A 19,518-nucleotide genomic window follows, 5' to 3' on the forward strand; every position below is an offset into this window, starting at 1 on the left:
AAGCTGAATGACCTGAACTTAATTTCCTGAAAATAGAAGACATAGGTATTCAAAAACGCTTTGTTAAGTCAGCATGTGATGCTAATGATGTAGATGATGATGATGTAACAGAAAGGGAAGCGAAATATCTTCATTGCTTTTAAGGAGTCTATATCTAAATTTTTTTTTTCGTATCCACTAAAAAATTCAATTTTTACTGGACTGTTATTTTTCTACCTGAATTAATTATCTTCCTGTAGGAAATGTTTTTTCAAGTGTAAAATAAAGCATGCTCTCTTTCCAGACAGAAAAAATTGTCTCCATTGATCTAAACTTTTTTAATAGGATAATGTAAAATAGGATTCATTACAAGATTTAAAAAGAAAATACTAAACTACTTATATTCACATTGTTCATGGTTCAAGAGAAATCAGCTGAGTAGCCACCTAATTTGGAAGTAGTTCAGATGTTTGACTTCCTTGTTTGACTGAAAGCTCCGTAGGTCCTGTAGCCCTACTCTAGGTGTATAGGACAGCCCTGGTGTGAAGAATTAAAATCAAACCTCACTGAAGTCTGAGAGCAGTCCAGCAGTTTAGCAGAGGAATGGCTGTTTCTCCAGAAGAGCCTGATCCATCAGGCACGCTGTAGTCTCGGCTAGGGTACACTGCCAGGGTGGGTTTCACAGAACAAACCTGCAGCCCCATCAGCTTTACATTGGAGGAAAGAAGGCAGGTCCTAGAGCCAGTTGTGTATATTGTAGCAGATTTCTGGAGAAAATGGGATACTAGGGTGGCAGGGCAAGTCAATGCCTCCAAGGACTGCACCTTAACTGGTGGTGTCTAATTCATACCTCTTCTCTTGCCTCTTTGCCACATACCACAAGATACCCAAAGCTCATGGAGGGGAGTTTCCAAGCAAATGTGACTTTGTAGCCTAATAGCTGGAAGCACACATAGCCGTGATTTTGCATTTTCCTTTTTTGGTGCTTGTGATAAGCATCATGCTTACATGAAAGTAGCAGTGTATGCTGGAAACAGGCAGCTGCTAGAGCATGTTCTTGTGAGAGCAGAGTATCAGCCTGTCTTCTGCCTGGATATGGATGGCTGAGCTCACGTATTTCTCAACGATGACATCAGTGAATGAACAATATATGAGAGATATTTGGCACCTGATCAGTAATGCTCAGTACAAGAGAGCTTACAGAGAAATTTCAGAGACATACAGCAGATATTGTCATAAGACAGAAACTCCTATAATTGTCAAGTCCATTTTGGGTGAGGCCACAGCTTCTGGTTTTCTTATTACTCTGAGATTTTTAGCACAGTAGTGAAATAACACTTCTCTTTTCAGTGTTCTGTTTCCTGTGGAAAAGGTTTGAAGTTTCGTGATGTGCATTGTATTAACAGCTTCCAAGCAAAAATAGAAGAAGATAACTGCAAACATTTGAAAAAACCACGAGCATACAAAATATGTAGAGCTGGAAGATGTCCTTCTTGGAAGGCCAGCAGGTGGAAAGAGGTATGTAAAAGCTGCCATAATAATATTCTCCATGAGAATACAAGACAAGATCATATTCATGACACACTGCTTCAGTGGAAATAATTGTCAGTACACACATAGCAATGAAATCTACAAATTAGCAGGTACTTCATTGCGTTTTCTTTTTCTTTCTTTTAAGAGTAATGAATAATAAATGTCTATGAAAACTAAAAGCATTTGCTAATCTGAATTTTGTACTGAATAGGTACTTAGGACTTTCCTCATCTTACCTTGTAAATTAACAGTAAATTTTTAAAGTTTACTTCTTACCTTCTGCGATGATTTCAGTAGTATCACTGTATTTGCTATCTTAGTCTAAATAGTGGAATGAAGCCAGGTTTGTGGGAAAAGGACAGGAAAAAGGGCTCGTGGGCACAAATACTGGCCTTTTCCCTGGTTTGGTCTTCTAAAACATCTCTCACCTTGTTGTAAAATTGTGTGTAACTGAGCACATTGCAATATTTTGCATTTCACTCGCTCTTTCAATATACCATTCCCCATGCTGGTAAAGAGACGGTACCACTCTCCACATTTTGGCCACACTTGATAGAACAATATGAACTTTATGATTGAGTTTGGGCCTTTAGGTAGGCTTTGGGACATAATCGTGCTTCTGCCTAGTGTAAAAGGGGGCTGTTTATCTCAGACAAGCATTAGTGGTATAGTGAAATTCCTTTGGCCAGGAAGAAGGAAAAGAGGCATTTAGCATTTAAGCTCTTCAGGGTTCAAAATCCTTAGTACTACCTGCAAAAGATAGTGTCCTCACAATGTTGCACCTTTTGCAAGATTTTCTAACCTGAAACACTGAGATTTTTTTTCTCCTTGATTGTAATATCTGCATTTTAAAACAACAAACAACTCTATAATAAAGACAGTCTCTAATAAAGACAAGATGCAAATTCAGAGCTTTAACTGTTGATCTTGCAAAAATGTAAACTTTTCTTTGCATATGCCTATAGTGATTGTCCCTACTGTGAATTAAGGTAAGCAGAGAGCTCAGTTAGGTACCTCAGATGCAGTCATTTTCTGTATTTTTAAAATGTTTTAATAGTTTTGCATTTTCAACATAAATTTCTTCAGGTATTGTACTCGTATTACAAGGGCTGTGAAATATATTTTAAATAATATCCTAAGATCTTCTAATGACAGCTGTACTCCTTCTGGGGACTGTCTCGTTTCACACTGACACAACTAATTTTGATCAATTTTAGTGTTCTGTATCCTGTGGAGTGGGGATTCAGCAAAGGGACATCTCCTGTCAGGTGGCAGGCCTGGGGCGAGTGAGTGACATGATGTGCAGCCGTGACCTGCGCCCCGCTAGCACACAGCACTGCCAGCTGCCCGCCTGCCTCCCGTACCAGTGGCTGGCACGTGAGTGGGAAAATGTAAGTAAGGTTTTCAACTTCTATCACTTAATTGAGTTATGTGATACTGCATAATAAATTTGGGGTTTTCTGTTCTTTTTTTATTTTCATTCCCCCTCCCACCCCCCCCTGCCCCCCCCAATCTGAATGCATTTCTAGTAGCTGTTATGCTGCAAAATAAAAAGTGACCATGCTGGAAAATTTGAAGGCCAAGCTTGCAAAACTTAAAAAGTGACAAAAAATGTCAAAGACTTTATTTATACTCTTTATTTATAATCTCTACGGGATTTGCTTGTCTATTGTAGGCAAAAGCTCTGGTGGAGCTCTGAGCAGATACCTACTGATAGGACTGTCTCTACATATTTCTCTACATAATGCATAAGATGTTTAATAAATACTGATTTTGAAATATCATTTTTAAAAGCAGCTTTTTAAGAACAGAAATGCAAAAGAAACTTCATGTGGAAGTAAATATCTTCGAGGTAAAATCTTTGGACAACAGTGTTTATAAGAAGTTCTGTATGGAAGATTTAAAGTATCTTAAAAACTTGAAGCATCTTTTCTTGTTAAAGAAAAGATAAGAAGCAAAATAAATCTCATTATTCTTCTACCAAACAGGAAGCAAGATAAGAAAATAAAACTCAGCATTCTCTTACCAAATATGCTTTTTCATATTTAAGAAAATGTACAAATACCTTCAGCAGAGAGCTGTCATTTCTAAAGGTGTGATTACTATTTTCTACATGCTAAAAATTTAATAACTTTTGTTATTTGTGCAAACATGCAAACATATAAAGATGAGGAAGAGAGAAAAACCCCAAAATTATGTATAATACCCAAAATGGTGTGCACAAGAGCCTGTCTCTAAACAAAAACCCATTTTGTGCATTTGTGTCATATTAATAATTGGCCATGCTAAATTTCCTAGAGCAACCCCCCTTGACTATGAAGACTCTAAAGTCTCAGGGACACAGTGCTGTAGAAGTGGCAGCTGTTAATATGTAAAACATTGGCTGGTGCTCTGCAGAACCCGGATTATATTAATGCAGTTCAGATATACATATTCCTCTGCTGACAAATATATGTTGCTTTCAAGTGTTCTCGTATGTAGCTGCCAAAATCAGGAATTAGTGGAATTGGCTCAGAATGTGCTTTTAGCACAAATATACACTTCCAAAGAATGAGGGTGAATTTTCCTTTGCCAGCAAACATTTGTGTATTCCAGCTGGGTATTTGGAGCTCTCCACTACAAACACATTGTGTTTCACTACATTCTCCAGCTATTTCATAACTTCTGCATGTATATTGATGTTTTCTTGAAATTCCTGTGTTCTGTTCCCTTCTCTCACCACATTCATACACAGCACTGTACATGTAGTATTAATAGTTCAAGTGCTTATCCATCTGCATTCCACTCCCAGTGCAGGATGTCCTCCACCAAACTCATAATGTTTTGCCAACCTGTCTTAGCTCTGGGTGACTGTGTGATTTCCTCACCTCACCAGTCACAACACAGCAGAAATATGTCCAGATCTAACATTTCACCGGTCTGCAGCCAGTAGACTGGGTGAAGAATTTTTTATCCTAGGGAGAAGAATGCCTACGAGGCTAAGGTATAAAGCATCATGAAAAAATTCTTCTGCCTGTTCCCATTACCTTGTGACTGGATTATTCTTTATATGCCTAATATTCTGAGCTGCTCCATGCCGCAGAAAGTTAGCTTAGTTCAGGTACCCATAGCTGGAGACGTGCTGTTGATGTATATTACTTAGCCTGTACCACCACTTTTCTGGATTCTGGTGGCAGCAAGGTTCTTATCTTATCCTGGCAGAGCTGTGATGGCTCACCATTCCACCAGCTTGCCATGGGGAGAGGTCTGAGAACCCTCAGGGCAAAGGCACAGGCTCAACAACTGTGGCTGCTCAAAGCTGGCACTGGCACTGGCTTGATTAATAGGTAGTTTTCTCTCCCTCTCCCACCTTTCCCTCTCCCTTTCCCTCTCCCTCTTCCTCTCTCTCTCCCTCCCTCTTGTTTTGTTTTGTTTTCAAGACCAACTTATTCCTTTCATATTTCACTGAAATCCTTTTCTGTCTCTTCCCTTTTCATTTAGAAGGGCTTTTCCACTCAACCTATCATCTTGGCTTGACACTTTCATTTTCTCCTCTGTGTCACCCAAGAGTTACATTGTCATGTTATTATATGCCGTTATTTTTTTCAGCTGATTAGAGGTACCTGAACTTTGAAAACAAAGTAAAGGACTCTGATTCAGTGAATAATTTAGTCTGATGTTGATAGCAGATGTCAAAAGGTATTGCTGTCTGGGTTTTACTGGTGTGTGGCAATCAGTAGGTAACTTTGTTCTGTAAATGGCTAGTTAAACTGGGATTATTTTCTCACTTTTAGTGCTCAGCATCATCTAGAAGAAAGGAAATATACCGGAAAGTTAAATGTGTGAATGAAAACCAGCTCCAAGTGGATGAAAGCTTCTGTGATCCTGCCACAAAGCCTCCATCATCCAAAACCTGCAGGCTATCTCCCTCTAAATATGTTGTGCTCACAGGAGAGCTGTCACAGGTACACTAATTATACTGCTCAGCCATCTTTTATATGTCTTTACATTTAAGAATGTTATATTGCTGTAAAATGTACTTTATGTATGTGGAGAAAAAAAAATGTATTTGCTTTTGAACATGGCTGTCTAAACTTTCTTGGCATTGACCCTCCAAGTCAGCCATGATTTATTGTAGAGGCTGTTATCAGTCCTCTGTTAACCCCCCAGGACCTATGATCACCAGCTAGAGGGGAGCTGTCCCTACCACAGGATTCCTTTGCTGGTTCCCAAGAAACTCTTGTGAGCTGACCTAGCTGAAGTAATCAAATAGGTTTTCCTTGATTTCAGTGAAGTGATTGATCAGTGCTTTGTTTCCCTTGCACATCTGCACTACCTGTGTGTGCATATCTATGCATGTATCACAGCTGAGAGGGAATGACTCTGGAACCTCTGAGGAAAGGGAACCATGGAAGGGCTTTGTGGCTCTTTTCATGTGTAACTATTGCAGACCTTCACTTCCATGCACTCATGTTCCAGCCCAAGGTGGCACGCCTCCAATGACAGGCTTTTGCCAGTGCAAAGATCAGAGCTGACTTACCTGTAATGCAATTCTGCAGAAATTTCACAGAAATTTTCACAGAAATAATGTCTATGCTTGGGGATTTTATTTTAGTGCTCAGCAAGCTGTGGGTTTGGTTACCAGCAGAGCATCACATACTGTGTTGGAATCCATTCTGTTCAAAGTCGGCACATCCACGGCCTTCGGACTGTAGCGTACCAAGAATGCCCGGTAGAGCCATCCTTGTACATTTATAAATGTAATGTCAAAGGATGTTCACAAGCAGCCACATGGACAGTAGGGAAGTGGACCAAAGTGAGTACAGATGTGCAAGCTCATTTTTTATAGCTGCCCCTAACATAAAAAAATGCCAAGGATAATTTGCTGACATAACAGTGGTAATTATTTGCTTCTTTCTAAACTAACTCTTAATGGCTGTCTATGTGTAGTGCTCAGCATCTTGTGGAGTGGGAATGAAGGAGAGAACAGTAGAGTGTATGACTGAGAATGGCTTACCCAGTGACTTGTGCCTGCCACATTTAAAACCAGATGCCAGAAAGATCTGCCACGAGAAAGAATGTAAGTGACAGCTGTGATTTTCCGCAGTTAATGTTTTCCCAGGTTACTTATATTAAAGCTATAAATATATTTGGAGCACAATTATGCAAAATTGAGTCTTAAAACTAAGCTCTGTTCCTGAACTATTAATATGATTTAATCATTCATTTTGAAGGTGAAATTCTTACCACCTGCAAAGATATGCAGATTAAAAAAGGGATTAGAAAGGATGGTGAATACCTGCTGAACATTAAGGGAAGGATGATAAAGGTACTGTTAATATTTATGAGTTTTTATGAGTACATATTTTTATGAAATAATACTTTTCTAATAAAGATTTTGCTAAAGGGTTGCATTTTTTCTTCCAGATTTATTGCTCAGGCATGCACTTAGAGAATCCCGAGGAATATTTGACATTGGTAAAAGGTGAAGCCGACAACTTTTCTGAAGTATATGGATTCAGGTACAGAAGTGCATTTAAACTTTATGAAGTGCATTTATTCCTTCCAAAATAAAAGAATAAAATAATACTTACTTTTTGTGAGAAAGATGAGTAGGGCTTTTTTCCCTTGATTTTATGTTTTAAATATCCAGGCATGTGAGCACACATATAGAAATGTGGATACTTCCAGGCTGAAATTATGTTAGTCGCTCTAAATGTTTATAATTTTTTTCTGTCTTGCTTTGGTAGAAATGGCTTTGATCCACATTAGTCTTTCAGTTGAGTGAAGATTAATAGCTGTGCTTCTTGTTCAGTAAAAGTTGTTTAATATTTTTTATATGGCATATTGCAATACGCTTATTTTTAACTATGATATTATGTTAAGGAAAATCTCAGAAGGAAAACTACATCTTTGCTATTCTTTAGATTGCAGAATCCATATGAATGTCCTTTCAATGGAAGCAGAAGGCAAGACTGTGCCTGTCGAAATGATTACCTTGCAGCTGGCTTCACAGTTTTTAGTAAAATAAGATTTGATGTGTCTTCCATGCAAATCAAAAGTAAGCATTTTGTCAGCTTTAGCCAATTTGAGCATTCTATTGAAATTGTGTGTGGTCACAATTACCAAATTACTACTTTGACCCACTTACAGATCCAGCTGTGCCATCTTGGGGCAAAAATTCCTGCTTATTTAATTTAAGGATTCAGTGGTAATTAAAAAAAACAACCAAAAAAACCCCCCAAAAATACCACCATTGCTTACCTCGTTAATTTGTCCCAAGTGGCCAAGTGGCATGAATCTCACAGATTCTTATTTTATATGTGAACTACTTTCATTTTCTAAGGTTTTGTTCCCAATATTTAATTTTATTTTAGTCCATGGCTTACTTTTCTTGTGGAAATCTTCCTTTCTATGCTCTGCTTAGTCCCTTCTCAGACCTTGGCAGACAATAAATAAATGGACAGGGAATCTTGCAGTGCTTTCAGGCCCCTGCCTGAAGCTAGGAAGTTGGCCTACAACCAGCTCACTTGACACAGTGTCAAAGTGCACATCCATCTTCCTTCTAGCCCACTCATGTCTCAGAGAGAAATCTGTGCTCGTAGGTTGGATTAGTGGTGCAATAACCAAAATTCAAACCATAGTTTCTCAAATCAAAACAAACAACCTCCCCTTCCAAACAAGCAACAAACAAAAAAACCCCATCCAAAGCAAGCAATAAAACATCCATGTTCACACTTTTCACACTATTTTCCCCTGAACTTCAAATGCCACAGTTTGTGTTGAGTAATTTTCTATTTTCTAGCCACAGATTTTCTTTTTGCTCAGACTATTTTTGGGAGAGCAGTACCATTTGCTACAGCTGGAGATTGCTACAGTGCAGCCAGATGTCCACAGGTATTTATGGTTTCTTACCTCCCTGAAATGTTTACGTAAGAGGGGGAAAAAAATATGTGACTTGTTTAGATCTTTAAGGTTCTAAACCAAAATCCTATTCTGTGAGGTGAGAGTACAACATTTATAAGTAATTTTTTCTTACTCTCTTCTCTCCTGTTCCATCGTCCTCCCCTCTTAGTTTTTCCCTCAAATTGCCTGCTACACCCTTTCCCTGTAGGCTCCATGTATGCATATCTAGTGCATATCTATGTGTTTCATGTATTGCTCTGCTTCCCTCTGGATGTGATGTATCCTTTGTTTCCCTTAACGCCTTCACATTCTTTGTTCTCCTCTAGTGACTTTTCTATAATCCTTCATAATTTTCCTTATCTTTTCTCTGTATCTCTCCTGATGCTTCATGTCTTTGAAGACTACCAGAGGAAATCAATCTTGTTTAGCAGTATGCTTTAAAATTTCTACATGCATTTTTGTGTCTGCATTAGTGTTTTAGTTGTATTGGGTGGTGCTTTTTAGATTCATCTCTATATTGTCCCAGTTCGCTGTTTGTTGGTTCACATCATAGGGTAGTTTTGAAAGATATGAACTGGATGCCTTCTGGATGAAGATAAATCCAACAATGAGCTTCAGAGGATCTTAATACACTCTAATGCTAGTGAGGATTCAGTCCATGGGGCTAGGGGAGAGTTAGTCCAAAATAAATCCCTGATTTGTGCACTGTCTACAGACATTGGGCTCTCTGACCCAGTTTTCATTCTACAGGTCTGCTTATACTGCAGTGTCCTTCTTGATGATATAGACATAGCTCTAGTCTGAACTAGTCAACCTTTGGAGCCCATTGGCAGAAATAGGATTCCTTAGAAAACACTTCAGCTTATCTTACTGTATTAGACAATTTAGGATGAGGTCAACTGTCCTCTGGAAGTGAATTTCTTTTCACTGATTATAAAGGAGTTAAGACCCACTGGTTCACGCTTGCTTGGAAGTGAATCCCTGTTGTCCATCCCTCCTGGTTGCCTAAACTTAAGACCAGCTACGTGGGTGGACACAGCCAAGGGCAGTTAGAGACCATTTATGTGCAATTTATGTACAAATGAAGTGCCTAGGTTTGGCAGACTTAAAGCCCTGACAAGAAAACAGTTGAAGTTCATTACAGTACTGGATGCCTTCAACCTGCAAACCCTTTGGGTGCAGTACAATACAAATCTGTTTGCCATGTGTAGATTCTGTTGGGAGGTCATTCTGCTTACATGGCTTGGCACTGACACATTTCCATCTAAAAGTTCTGACTGAAGCGAACACTTTTGACGCAGTCGAAAGGCTTCCATTCCTGTACTTTCAGTCCTTGAAATCTGTTCCTGGCCTTGCACATGCTGCATGGTATGTCAGACAGCTCTTGATCTGCCATTGTAATTGTAATAGCACTTCTCATTTATTTTTGCAAAATGATATCACTGTGAAAGAAGTTACTCTGGGCCTGTCAATTGTAGAAAACATTCCGCACCATTTCTGTGAATTTCCTCCTTCATTAAATGGAAGTCTTCTACTTTATGGATACTTGAAGAACAACCTACCCTATCCATATGAGTGTTTGTTAGCTGATCCTGAGTTACATGAGTGCTATAAGTACAGCAACTTTACATAGAAGTGCTCTCAAAATAAATCTGCCATACTGTGCAATATAACTGAATTCTTACAAAGGAGTTTAAGTGAATCATCATAATAAAAGCTATATATATATTTATAAGTGTATGACATTATTAAGCAATAAAACATAGAAGCTAACATTTGCAGTAAAAAATTACTAGGTCTGAATACAGAGATTCAGGCTTTCAGTGAATAATGCAGAGGTGTGCAGTTTTCTGATTGTAGTGCTGCCTCAACTAATCATTAGGTTCTTTGTGGAGGCAGTACTTGTTCGTAACATATTGCACTTCTCTGTGAATGCAATTTAATAATTTTCTGTATCCCAGTTTGTTTACCCAGGTAGTGCAATTTGTTACTTTCAATATATTTCCTATTCTCATAGGAACTGGCTGAAGCTAGTTTTCAGAGTCTGTATTTGCGCAGACAAATGTTTTAGAATCTATAGCTTCTGTATCTGTTGTGAACAGTTTGCATTGCAAAACATTCCACTTAAAAATAAAGTTATTTATTTTAACATCCACTTATGTTCTTGTTCAATTATGATATTTGTTATACTGAAAAAGCAGTGGAAGATGGTAAGATCGTGATGGTTAGACAGTGTGCAAAAATTTGAAAATTAGATGTCTAAGAAGTGATTTATCTTTACAGACAGCACTATATTTTCGTTATTTCCAAAAAATTCAGAAGCTTTAAAAAAAAATAGTCTTTCTAGAAAACCAGCTTCATTCTTGCCTTTAGCAAGAATGTACTTTTTGTAAATTAAAATTTCATATGTAGAAGGGCAAAAATAATTTCAATTGTGTGATGTTAGTTTTGTCTTCATAATCAGATGCTGAGATGCTCAGGATCAGCTGATGCACAGGTGGTGCTTATTGCAGGATAACTTGGGTTTGTGTTGTGAATGTCCATAGAAAGGGCATATTGCAGAGTAGCCAGCCCATATTTTTTACACACCTTTGAGTACTTAATGTTTAGACATATCCTAAGCAATATGTTCAAATATGCCAGTGTCTTTTAGTGTTTCAAACTCCATTTATCAGCTCATATTTTCCTTTTCTTCTTTTCCTTTTCCCTGTTTCTTTTTTTGTTTGGTTGGGTTTTTTTGTTTGTTTTGTTTGGTTTGGTTTGGTTTGGTTTTGTTTGGGGTTTTTTTGGGTTTTTTTTTCCTTTTTTTTTTCCCTAGGGACAGTTCAGCATTAACTTGGCTGGTACAGGTCTGAGATTATCCAGTACAGTGAAGTGGATTGCTCAGGGCAACTATGCGACTGCTGACATACACAAATCCCACGTGAGTCAATGCTGTTTTCCTTTACCTGCTCTTACAGCTTGGACAAGAAGTACAAGCGTTGACTGTAGTGAAAGCTACAGTGATTTTTGTGAATCAGAAACAGCATTCAAGGTCTCTGACCCATTTAAGTCTTATTCAGCTATGTTTAATCACACTGTCCTGTATCTAATTCAGACCAGAACTGCCTGCCTACCCTTCTCTTAACTGATTTTAAGAGGCTATCATTATATTAATCGGGTTTATTAGGAATTTTGAAGATGCTTTTAAAAAAACCTAAACACAACACCCAACTCACCACATTTTGTTCAAGATCGTCCTACTACATATGATCCTTTTTATTTCTTACCTCCAACTTTATTAGCGTGGAAAACCAACAGACCAGTTAAACAAGAACAGTAAGTGTTCACAGTTTAAAACAACACTGGGTGGTAAGCCTGGGAACAAGGTGTAGAGCGGTAGTGATAAAGGATCTCTGTTCCTGTTTTGCTAATGCTGCTGTCTCTTGATTTAGTGTTTCTAGGTATAATTTGTCAAAAGGTCTGTTGTATGCAAACCTCGAGAAGCCTTTTGTGTGACTGTGATTTCAATTGCTTTTCTTGATTGACTCTTCTCTTTGTCTAATTCCCAGGATGGTATTAAAATATATGGAAGATGTGGAGGATTTTGTGGAAAATGTGTTCCTAACACAATTATTGGTCTCCAGCTTCAAATACAGTGAGAGCTCTCATGTACTAAGAGCATCGAAGCAGGGATATTTGCCATTTAGGTTCAAATTGTAGGTGCTCTGTATATATATTTTTTAATTTTTTCATGTCTGTAGTGCTCATTACTGTAACGCTCACTAATAAGAATTCCTGTTTTCTTCAGGATTCACTCAAGGTTGTATTATTTGTTTGTGGGCTAGCAAGTGCATAAGTCACAATCAGAAACCTTCATGTTTTAAAGGAGAGGCATTTATTCCAAGTACAGTATATATTAACAAGTAAATTGCACTGAGATTATTACCATTGGTAACATTCTAAATTTTACCACAAATGTAATTCTTTACCTGCAACTAATCAGTGTAATTCTTTACACAGTATTCAGTAAAATTTATACTCTATTGGTCTTTTTGATCAATTGTGCTAAAATATAGAAAGGAAAGCTTTATTGTTATATAAAGAAGACAGGTAGTAATTTCAAATACTTCCAATGTTGTGCAAACCTGTAGGGATTATCTCTCAATAACTTACAGCAGAAAAGTACATAACCAAAATGTTTGAGATAGTTTTATAGATCTGTGTGTTTCTTTGTCAGTGAAAGCATTTTTCCCCATCCCTTTCATTATATTCTCTGTGGTGCTCAAATCCTAGCAGTAATACTGAGAAGTGTGGTTTAACCTTTGTAGTCTCTGTAGCACATGTTAAACATCAGGTCTTAGGTTTGCTGTGGTTACAGGAAAAGAAAATAAGGAAACAAATTGCTTCGAAAACTGATTTTAAATTCCTGCCTCTCGTCCAAGTATACTGTGAAAGCGGTGTATTCTGTTTACCGTAGGATCTTGTGTGTAATTGCACAAATATGTATTTGCTTAAACACTTTCCACATCCACCTTACTCCTTTAGCCTGGCCAAAGGCACTTAGTTAAGGCTGTACAGTGCATCCTTCATGGTCCAATTCAGCATAATTTTCAATAACCATAGTGAAAAATCTGGACAGAGGCAGCATCAAGCCCCAAGGTGGTTTTGGTGTCCATCTTTGACTCAGTTTGATTTTTCAGTGTTTGTAAATACATTTCTAACATCTGCCATTTAAAATTACTTCTTTGAGAAAAGTAAGTGTATGAAAGAGTTACAAAGTTTTAAAAATTATCTAGCTCTTTGATTTATTGGTTTGTGTTACTTTACAGTCCAGAATGGTAGAGATATATGGATATACAGACATGCATTTTAGGGCCAACTCTCAGGTATTCAGAATAAAATTTTCTACCTGCATAATAATGTATATTATGTACCAGGTAACTATACATGCTTTGTCTGACAATACACATTCTGTAAACCAAATATTTATTTTGCATGCCAGTACTATTGGTAGATCAAGTGGCAGCTATATCATATTTTTACCCACAAAGAGTTAGCCATGAATTAGCAATATGTATTAATTAAAAACAGTACTGTACCACAGAAGTGTATGAAGCTTCTTTTAAGATAACACATGTAGGTAATTATTTTGTGATCTCTGCATCAGAAATGTATTTTTGCACTATGTGCCTTATAACAGTTGTAAACATTAATAAGACTATAAAATGTAATTTATAAAATATTTATATAATAAATATGCTTGTGTAAATGGTACCAGGGTACTTTTGTTTGGGTTCTTTTTGGTACTGTACTCTAAGTACAAAATGTTGCAAAAACATTTCAACGTCTTTATGCACAGAATAATTACATTCTTAATACTTCTTTACAGTGGTATATGTTGACTTATACTGGAATAACTGCCACACAAGAGGTTACAGTCATAGGAATAATTTCTATGGGAGCAAATCCTGCTTCAGAGGGAAGAACTCCATGTCTGTCTGCTCTGCTCTTTCCAGTCATCCTCTCACATTTAGCTACATCTTTCTTGGGGATTGCCCTGTAAATTGTTAACTGAAATAATGTAGAAATCTGAAATAATTTTCCTCTCTTTCTGCTAACTCAAACCAATTCCTTTATAGCATGGTCCCTTGACTGCTGCTTTGGCAGAAGGGGAACTGCTGTTCGCCTCTATCCGCAAGAGGCCTTTTTATTTTCTGGTCATGTAAAGGCTACAAAGTGTTCAGCTCTGCTGCCAAAAAGTCACTCTGAAAATCTACTACCAACCAAAGTGACTTTTAATGCAATATTTAATATATGACGTTTTTCTTGGATAATAAAAATTTTTTTTGAGTAAAAGTGTATTTTCTATACTTACAGCATATCATGTGGTCCAGCTTCTGCATAGAACAGCACTGTATTGTATCACAGTTTTTTGCATCTTTTCTTTCTTATACCCTTCAGTTAGAGTTTCAGCCATACTGTAGGGAAAAAGTAATCATATGTTCTGGCATTCTGTGACTTCCCTGTGTTAGAATTTTTATTTTGTTGAGGAAAAAGGCCTTAATCAATCATCCCAATTTCAACTTTCTAACATTTTATCCTGAGGGCAATTTAAGAAAAACATAAGCCTGATGATCAGCTCTAAAGAAATTGGAGACTTGATGATGCTGACATGTTAGGAGCCCATGCAGAGAAAAAAAAAAAAGAGAATCATGGGTTGTACTTGAAGTAAGATGTTTCCATATCCTTTAATTGAAATTGCTTTGAATTTCCATTCCACTGGCCAGCTGAGATGCCTGCCAGAGTGGCAGGGTGTTCCATGACAGTGCTGTGAGCTCTACCTCCTGGGTCTGCACGTGCTGAGCTGGCCATGGCTGGTCACAGTCACACAGCTCTACAGCTTGGGTTCATGCTTAGGAAATGAAATGCTTAACTGCCCCCTCACTATTCCACAGAGAGGAAAACAAAAATGGTAATAGCTAAAGAGGATTGTAACAATGCTTCGTTAGATGGCTTCTAGGATCTTTTCAATCCCATCAATGGCAGCATTAAATATTAGGTGACACAACTGCACTTAACTTGCCTGTGTGTGTGAACACACACATTTAATGCTTATCTGTATATTAAGTGCCAAAAAGGGACTAGATGTGAAAAATCTTGTTTTTTACATTTATCTAATAAAATGTCACTCGATGTGTCATGTGACAGTACCTGGGACTTCTCTTGATGAATTCATCATCTAGATGTCTTCTACTTAATTTCCCCAAAGGTTGTAGGTGGGAGGTAGCAGAGGAAACTCTGGCTCTGGGTACACTAACAGGTCTCTGTTCTAGCAGAGTTCATCCAGGTATGGTCTGTTGTGCCACTGTCCCTCTACAGAGAAGCAGGATGTGCCCAGGTGTTGGATCTGGAACATGTGTGTTGTACAATCAGTCAATCCTACATTCGTGGGCAGAGTTGTGACTGTGTGATTTCAGCACATGTACGTGTCTATGCAGGTTTCTGATGGATGGTCAAGTATTTTTCTGTTCTAACTGAAAGGCTGTAATATCCAAGACATACTTGACAAGATGAAGGAAAGGTTTGGGGTTTTCTTCCACTTCTGTAACCTGAAATATGTTCAGCATAACTTCTCTGTTTTGTTGGCAATTTGAAAATAAAGTTACATGTAGCAGGGAAGGGGGTTTGTGTCTTTGCAGTTTTATTGCAGTAAAATATGAGATTCCTGGGAAATTCAGAATCTGAATAAAATATTACTGTCTTGCAAGTTCTTTCTACATCTTTCAAGACTTTAAATAAGATTAGGAAGGAATATGTGGGATTGATTATTATAGGTTCCATAAAGAAACAAATAGATATATGAAAGTTGATGTTCTGTGGCTATCAAAACTGAACTTGAATTATAAGTGGATCAGAAATATGCTGTAATATTTTAACTTTAACTTTAAAAATATAAAGGAAAACTATTTACAAAAATAGCTTTGAAGCAAGATAATGGAATATTTAAACAAGGAACATTAAAATGAGCATCATACATACATAAACATCACAGCCGAGATTTCAAAGTAATCCATGTTGGCAGTTAATCCATGTTGGCAATTAATCCATGTTGGCCTTATTTATAAATTAACAATTTCCTACTGCACACCAAAGAAGCCTGTCAAAGCAATTTTCAAGAATTAATTCTCATGATGTGATAGACTTCCATATTTCTACTTTTGTAGAAATTGAACCATGAAATACTGAAGGCTGCATTTCAATGCCTTGAGCAGTTACATGGTATCTTACTTGATATAGGTAAAGTATGACTGGAGGTCACCATGGCAGAACCAATATGAGAGAAGGTCCTCTAAAGACTAAAAAGTTGCAGCTCTGGGGAAGTATTTGTATCCTATGGATCTCCTTACGGTCTCTCTTGTATGGCCAGTTTTGCTCTCCTGTAGTGTTTCACCATCATTTCCTGAGCATTCATGATTTTTCAGGATTTTTTCAGGGATTTTTCACTGTACCTAATCATTAAAACATCAGCCTTCCCCTCTCTCTCTGGTGTGCTCTGAAAATAGGCTATATAGATCGTAGAAAAAAAGGTACTGCTTTTGAAGGGTACTTAAAAGGGTACTGCTTCACAGTAGTGGCTTTTCTTCAGGCAGAGAAGAGTTGTGATGATAGTAGGGGTTAACTACCTGCATTTTGTTCAAACAGAAGTACAAATTATCTGACTTGGAGTTGGATTTGACATTTAATATTCCCATCCACAAAAGGTGGTTTGCATTTGTACAATTAGGTTTATTTTGCAATACTATAGCTTGAGAGACTTTTATGGGCTTTGTTTATCCTGGCTTTAAAGAAGCAATCTGTGCTCTGTTTCTGATAAATTTCTCCTTGTGTTCAGTTATGATAGATATTCCTTTGAGCTGACTGTATAAAAATACTGTAGCAGCAGAGCAGAGCAAAGATCTAACTGTATTTATGTCTATATTCTGCCCTTAAACATGAACAGCTGTGCATGCATTCATCTGTCTCATGTTTGACTCTGTGCTGCCATCCAGAACCTTTTCCTTTTAATAAACAAATGTTTCCCTCTTTAATCTGTGTGTTTTATCTCTGTTCCTACAACAAAACTTTCTTGTCCACATATGTTTTTCAAATCTTATTTGCATAATTAAACAAAGCATGCAACATGGAGAATCTGAGCTGTAAATGGTAGCGAATGACTCTCTCTGAAGGGCTGAAATAAAACAAGCTATTTCTGTCTTGCTCTTCATTACTGTTTTGTTTTGGAAAGCAAAACCCGTCATTTATGAATACTGAAAGACTTTTTTTGAAATAACTGTATGGTCTTATTTTGCAGTCTGGTTTACAGAAACAAGAAACGTTCAAGGAGAGCTCACGAATTTTCTATTTGCAGAAGACTAGAGTGATTCATAGCAGCAGCAGCCTTGTAGGATGAAATCCTTTTTTGCACTTCAGCTGTCTCTGGAAGTCATTTATTGATCGTGGTAGTGACATTCATGGTCAGTTCATCATTCATCATGAGTTTTTTGATTTACTTTTGTAAGATAGAATAATTAAAAATGTGGTTGCCCAGAACACAAATTGAAATTTGTGCTTATAAAATCAGAGAGCAGAAAGTTTCTTTTTAGTGTTTTGTATTTAAAACATCTTGCAGAAAAGCTTGTTGTAAAAACATTTATTTAACACCTCAGTAAAGAAAACAGCAGCCCTGCTAGTGTGTGTATTCCTGGAAGCTCTGCAAATCAGACAGGGCTAAGAAGGCTGCCACCCTTTCATCAGGGTTTACAAGGTATTTAACTTAGAATTCTTTTGCCCTTCAATTATTGTTTTCCGTCTTGGGTTTATTACTACCTTTGCCAGAAAAGTAAGTGTCTCCAGTTCCTTAACTAAATTTTCACTTCTAACTTCTGAGAAAGAAGGAAAAAGAAGTAAATTCATAGTTGCTACCTCAAAGGGAAACCACACAACCTGTGTACTGACATAAAAGCAGGACCAGAGAGTGCACAGTGAAGAATGACATAATTTTGCTTCTAGAAGCCTCTCTTCCATGGCAGGATTAGAGAGTCATTGCCGCTTTTTCTTTTGTTAACAAGTGAACTTTCAGTGTCATGCTGCCAAATATTTACTGAGAGGGATTATTTTGACACGGGTCTCTGGAGAATGCAGATAGGCAGGCATAAAAAAGGGAGATATTCTTTGGACTGAAACTCAGCCTGCTGCAATGAGTTTGTCTGACCAGCTGTCGACAGCATTGCTTCATATGAAATTCAGTGTTCAGGGTATTTCCCAACCAGCAAAGGAAGTGAACTGTGGAGCACTGTTTCCAGCTGTAACTTGCACCCTGCTTAAGCAGAGGGAGAGAGAAGACTTCTTTAATAAGGAAATGTGCTTCTGGCTACCTGAAAATCTTACTTAGCCCATATACAAGCAACCCCCTCACCATTGTTACCAGTGTTGTGTTTTTACTGCCATATTAAATCACATATAAGCTGTAAGAACAATCAAATTTTAATTAAAAAAATATATCTACAGGCAATTTTGCACTGCTCAGCACCTTTTTCTCTGTTTTGTTCTGTACACTGCAGACATTTTTTCATACTTCTTGAGTGTGCTTGACTCTTCTAACCAAAAAATAATTCTTCTGGAGACATTAGTTCTTAAAAATTTTTTCTTTCTGATTTAGTCACTGAAAAAAGTGAGGTCTCTTATTTTAATGATACTGCCCTAGAAACACACATTCAAGCAACCAGGTATTTTAGTATTTAAATATTTTTACCCACCCCCACATTTACATTCTTGATCAAGCCAGTGGCATTTTCCATATCAAAAGGCAGAAGCCAGAACAAGCATGAGAACCAACTTGGCAAAGTTGTTTGGGTTTCTATGTAACGTGCTACATTACAAAAAAATTCTGTGAATTGCTGTGATCACTCTTCAGTATAAGAAAAGACTTCTGGCTGTGATTCCACAACTCACCATATTTCTAGCCCTTCAGTGAATCCTGATAATATCCATGTAATTCTGCACTGGTGCACAGATCTTGTATGAGGATCCAGTTCCCCACGCTTGAGAGCTCAGGCTTTGGAGGTTTTTTTTGATGTTTATTCCTGGCCATGTGCCTTCCTCTAGCGTGTTGTTCAGGACAAAGCATGTGGTTATTTTTCAAAATTGTTATTTTTGAAAATTTGCTATTGCTGATAGAAATACACAGAAACATAGTTACTCTTGTGGTATTTTTTTCATCAGGAGTTGCTATTTTAAACTTCTGTCTTATTTGAAAGGTTGTCAGTTAAATTCCGCATGGCTACATAAGAATCACTTGCTTTGAAAGCAGAAATTTCATGCTCATCTGAGGGCATATTCTGCTTAAAAGATCTAACTGTATACTGTGCTGCTAATTCATGCTGCCTTTACCATATGAGCCAAAGCTAAATTATGTGATCAGTGCCATGCCAAGTATGTGCTAAAAATATCAGAATAATAAATATTAGGACAATAAAATGACCTCTTGGCATGCAGGAGACAGGCTGTCATCCCTATATAGCTTCAACTAGCAGATGATAGTCTCAAACCTAGATCTTCTTCCTAAAAAAAGCATGATCCCATTTGCTGAATTACAGAGTA

General features: G+C 37.5%; 1 protein-coding gene across 9 annotated transcripts in view; it reads left to right on the plus strand.

Moving 5' to 3' along the window:
- The window catches only part of ADAMTS20 (ADAM metallopeptidase with thrombospondin type 1 motif 20), an 89,705-nt gene extending 72,738 nt beyond the window's left edge, over positions 1–16,967 (plus strand). For 4 of the 9 annotated variants that reach the window (XM_032106724.1, XM_032106725.1, XM_032106728.1 and 1 more), the window contains 10 exons: positions 1,330–1,497; positions 2,730–2,903; positions 5,286–5,456; positions 6,107–6,307; positions 6,442–6,571; positions 6,726–6,820; positions 6,919–7,013; positions 7,419–7,552; positions 8,297–8,388; positions 11,216–12,041. In XM_032106724.1, the coding sequence (XP_031962615.1) occupies positions 1,330–1,497; positions 2,730–2,903; positions 5,286–5,456; positions 6,107–6,307; positions 6,442–6,571; positions 6,726–6,820; positions 6,919–7,013; positions 7,419–7,552; positions 8,297–8,388; positions 11,216–11,524 (1,569 nt within the window). In that variant the 3' untranslated portion in view covers positions 11,525–12,041. Of the gene's footprint in view, positions 1–1,329; positions 1,498–2,729; positions 2,904–5,285; positions 5,457–6,106; positions 6,308–6,441; positions 6,572–6,725; positions 6,821–6,918; positions 7,014–7,418; positions 7,553–8,296 lie in introns of all 9 variants that reach the window. The other 5 variants (XM_032106726.1, XM_032106727.1, XM_032106731.1 and 2 more) reach the window with 4 other exon arrangements.
- Positions 16,968–19,518: the final 2,551 nt, after the last annotated feature.

The sequence above is a fragment of the Corvus moneduloides genome, chromosome 4 (assembly GCF_009650955.1).
Source record: "Corvus moneduloides isolate bCorMon1 chromosome 4, bCorMon1.pri, whole genome shotgun sequence".
Classification (NCBI taxonomy): domain Eukaryota; kingdom Metazoa; phylum Chordata; class Aves; order Passeriformes; family Corvidae; genus Corvus; species Corvus moneduloides.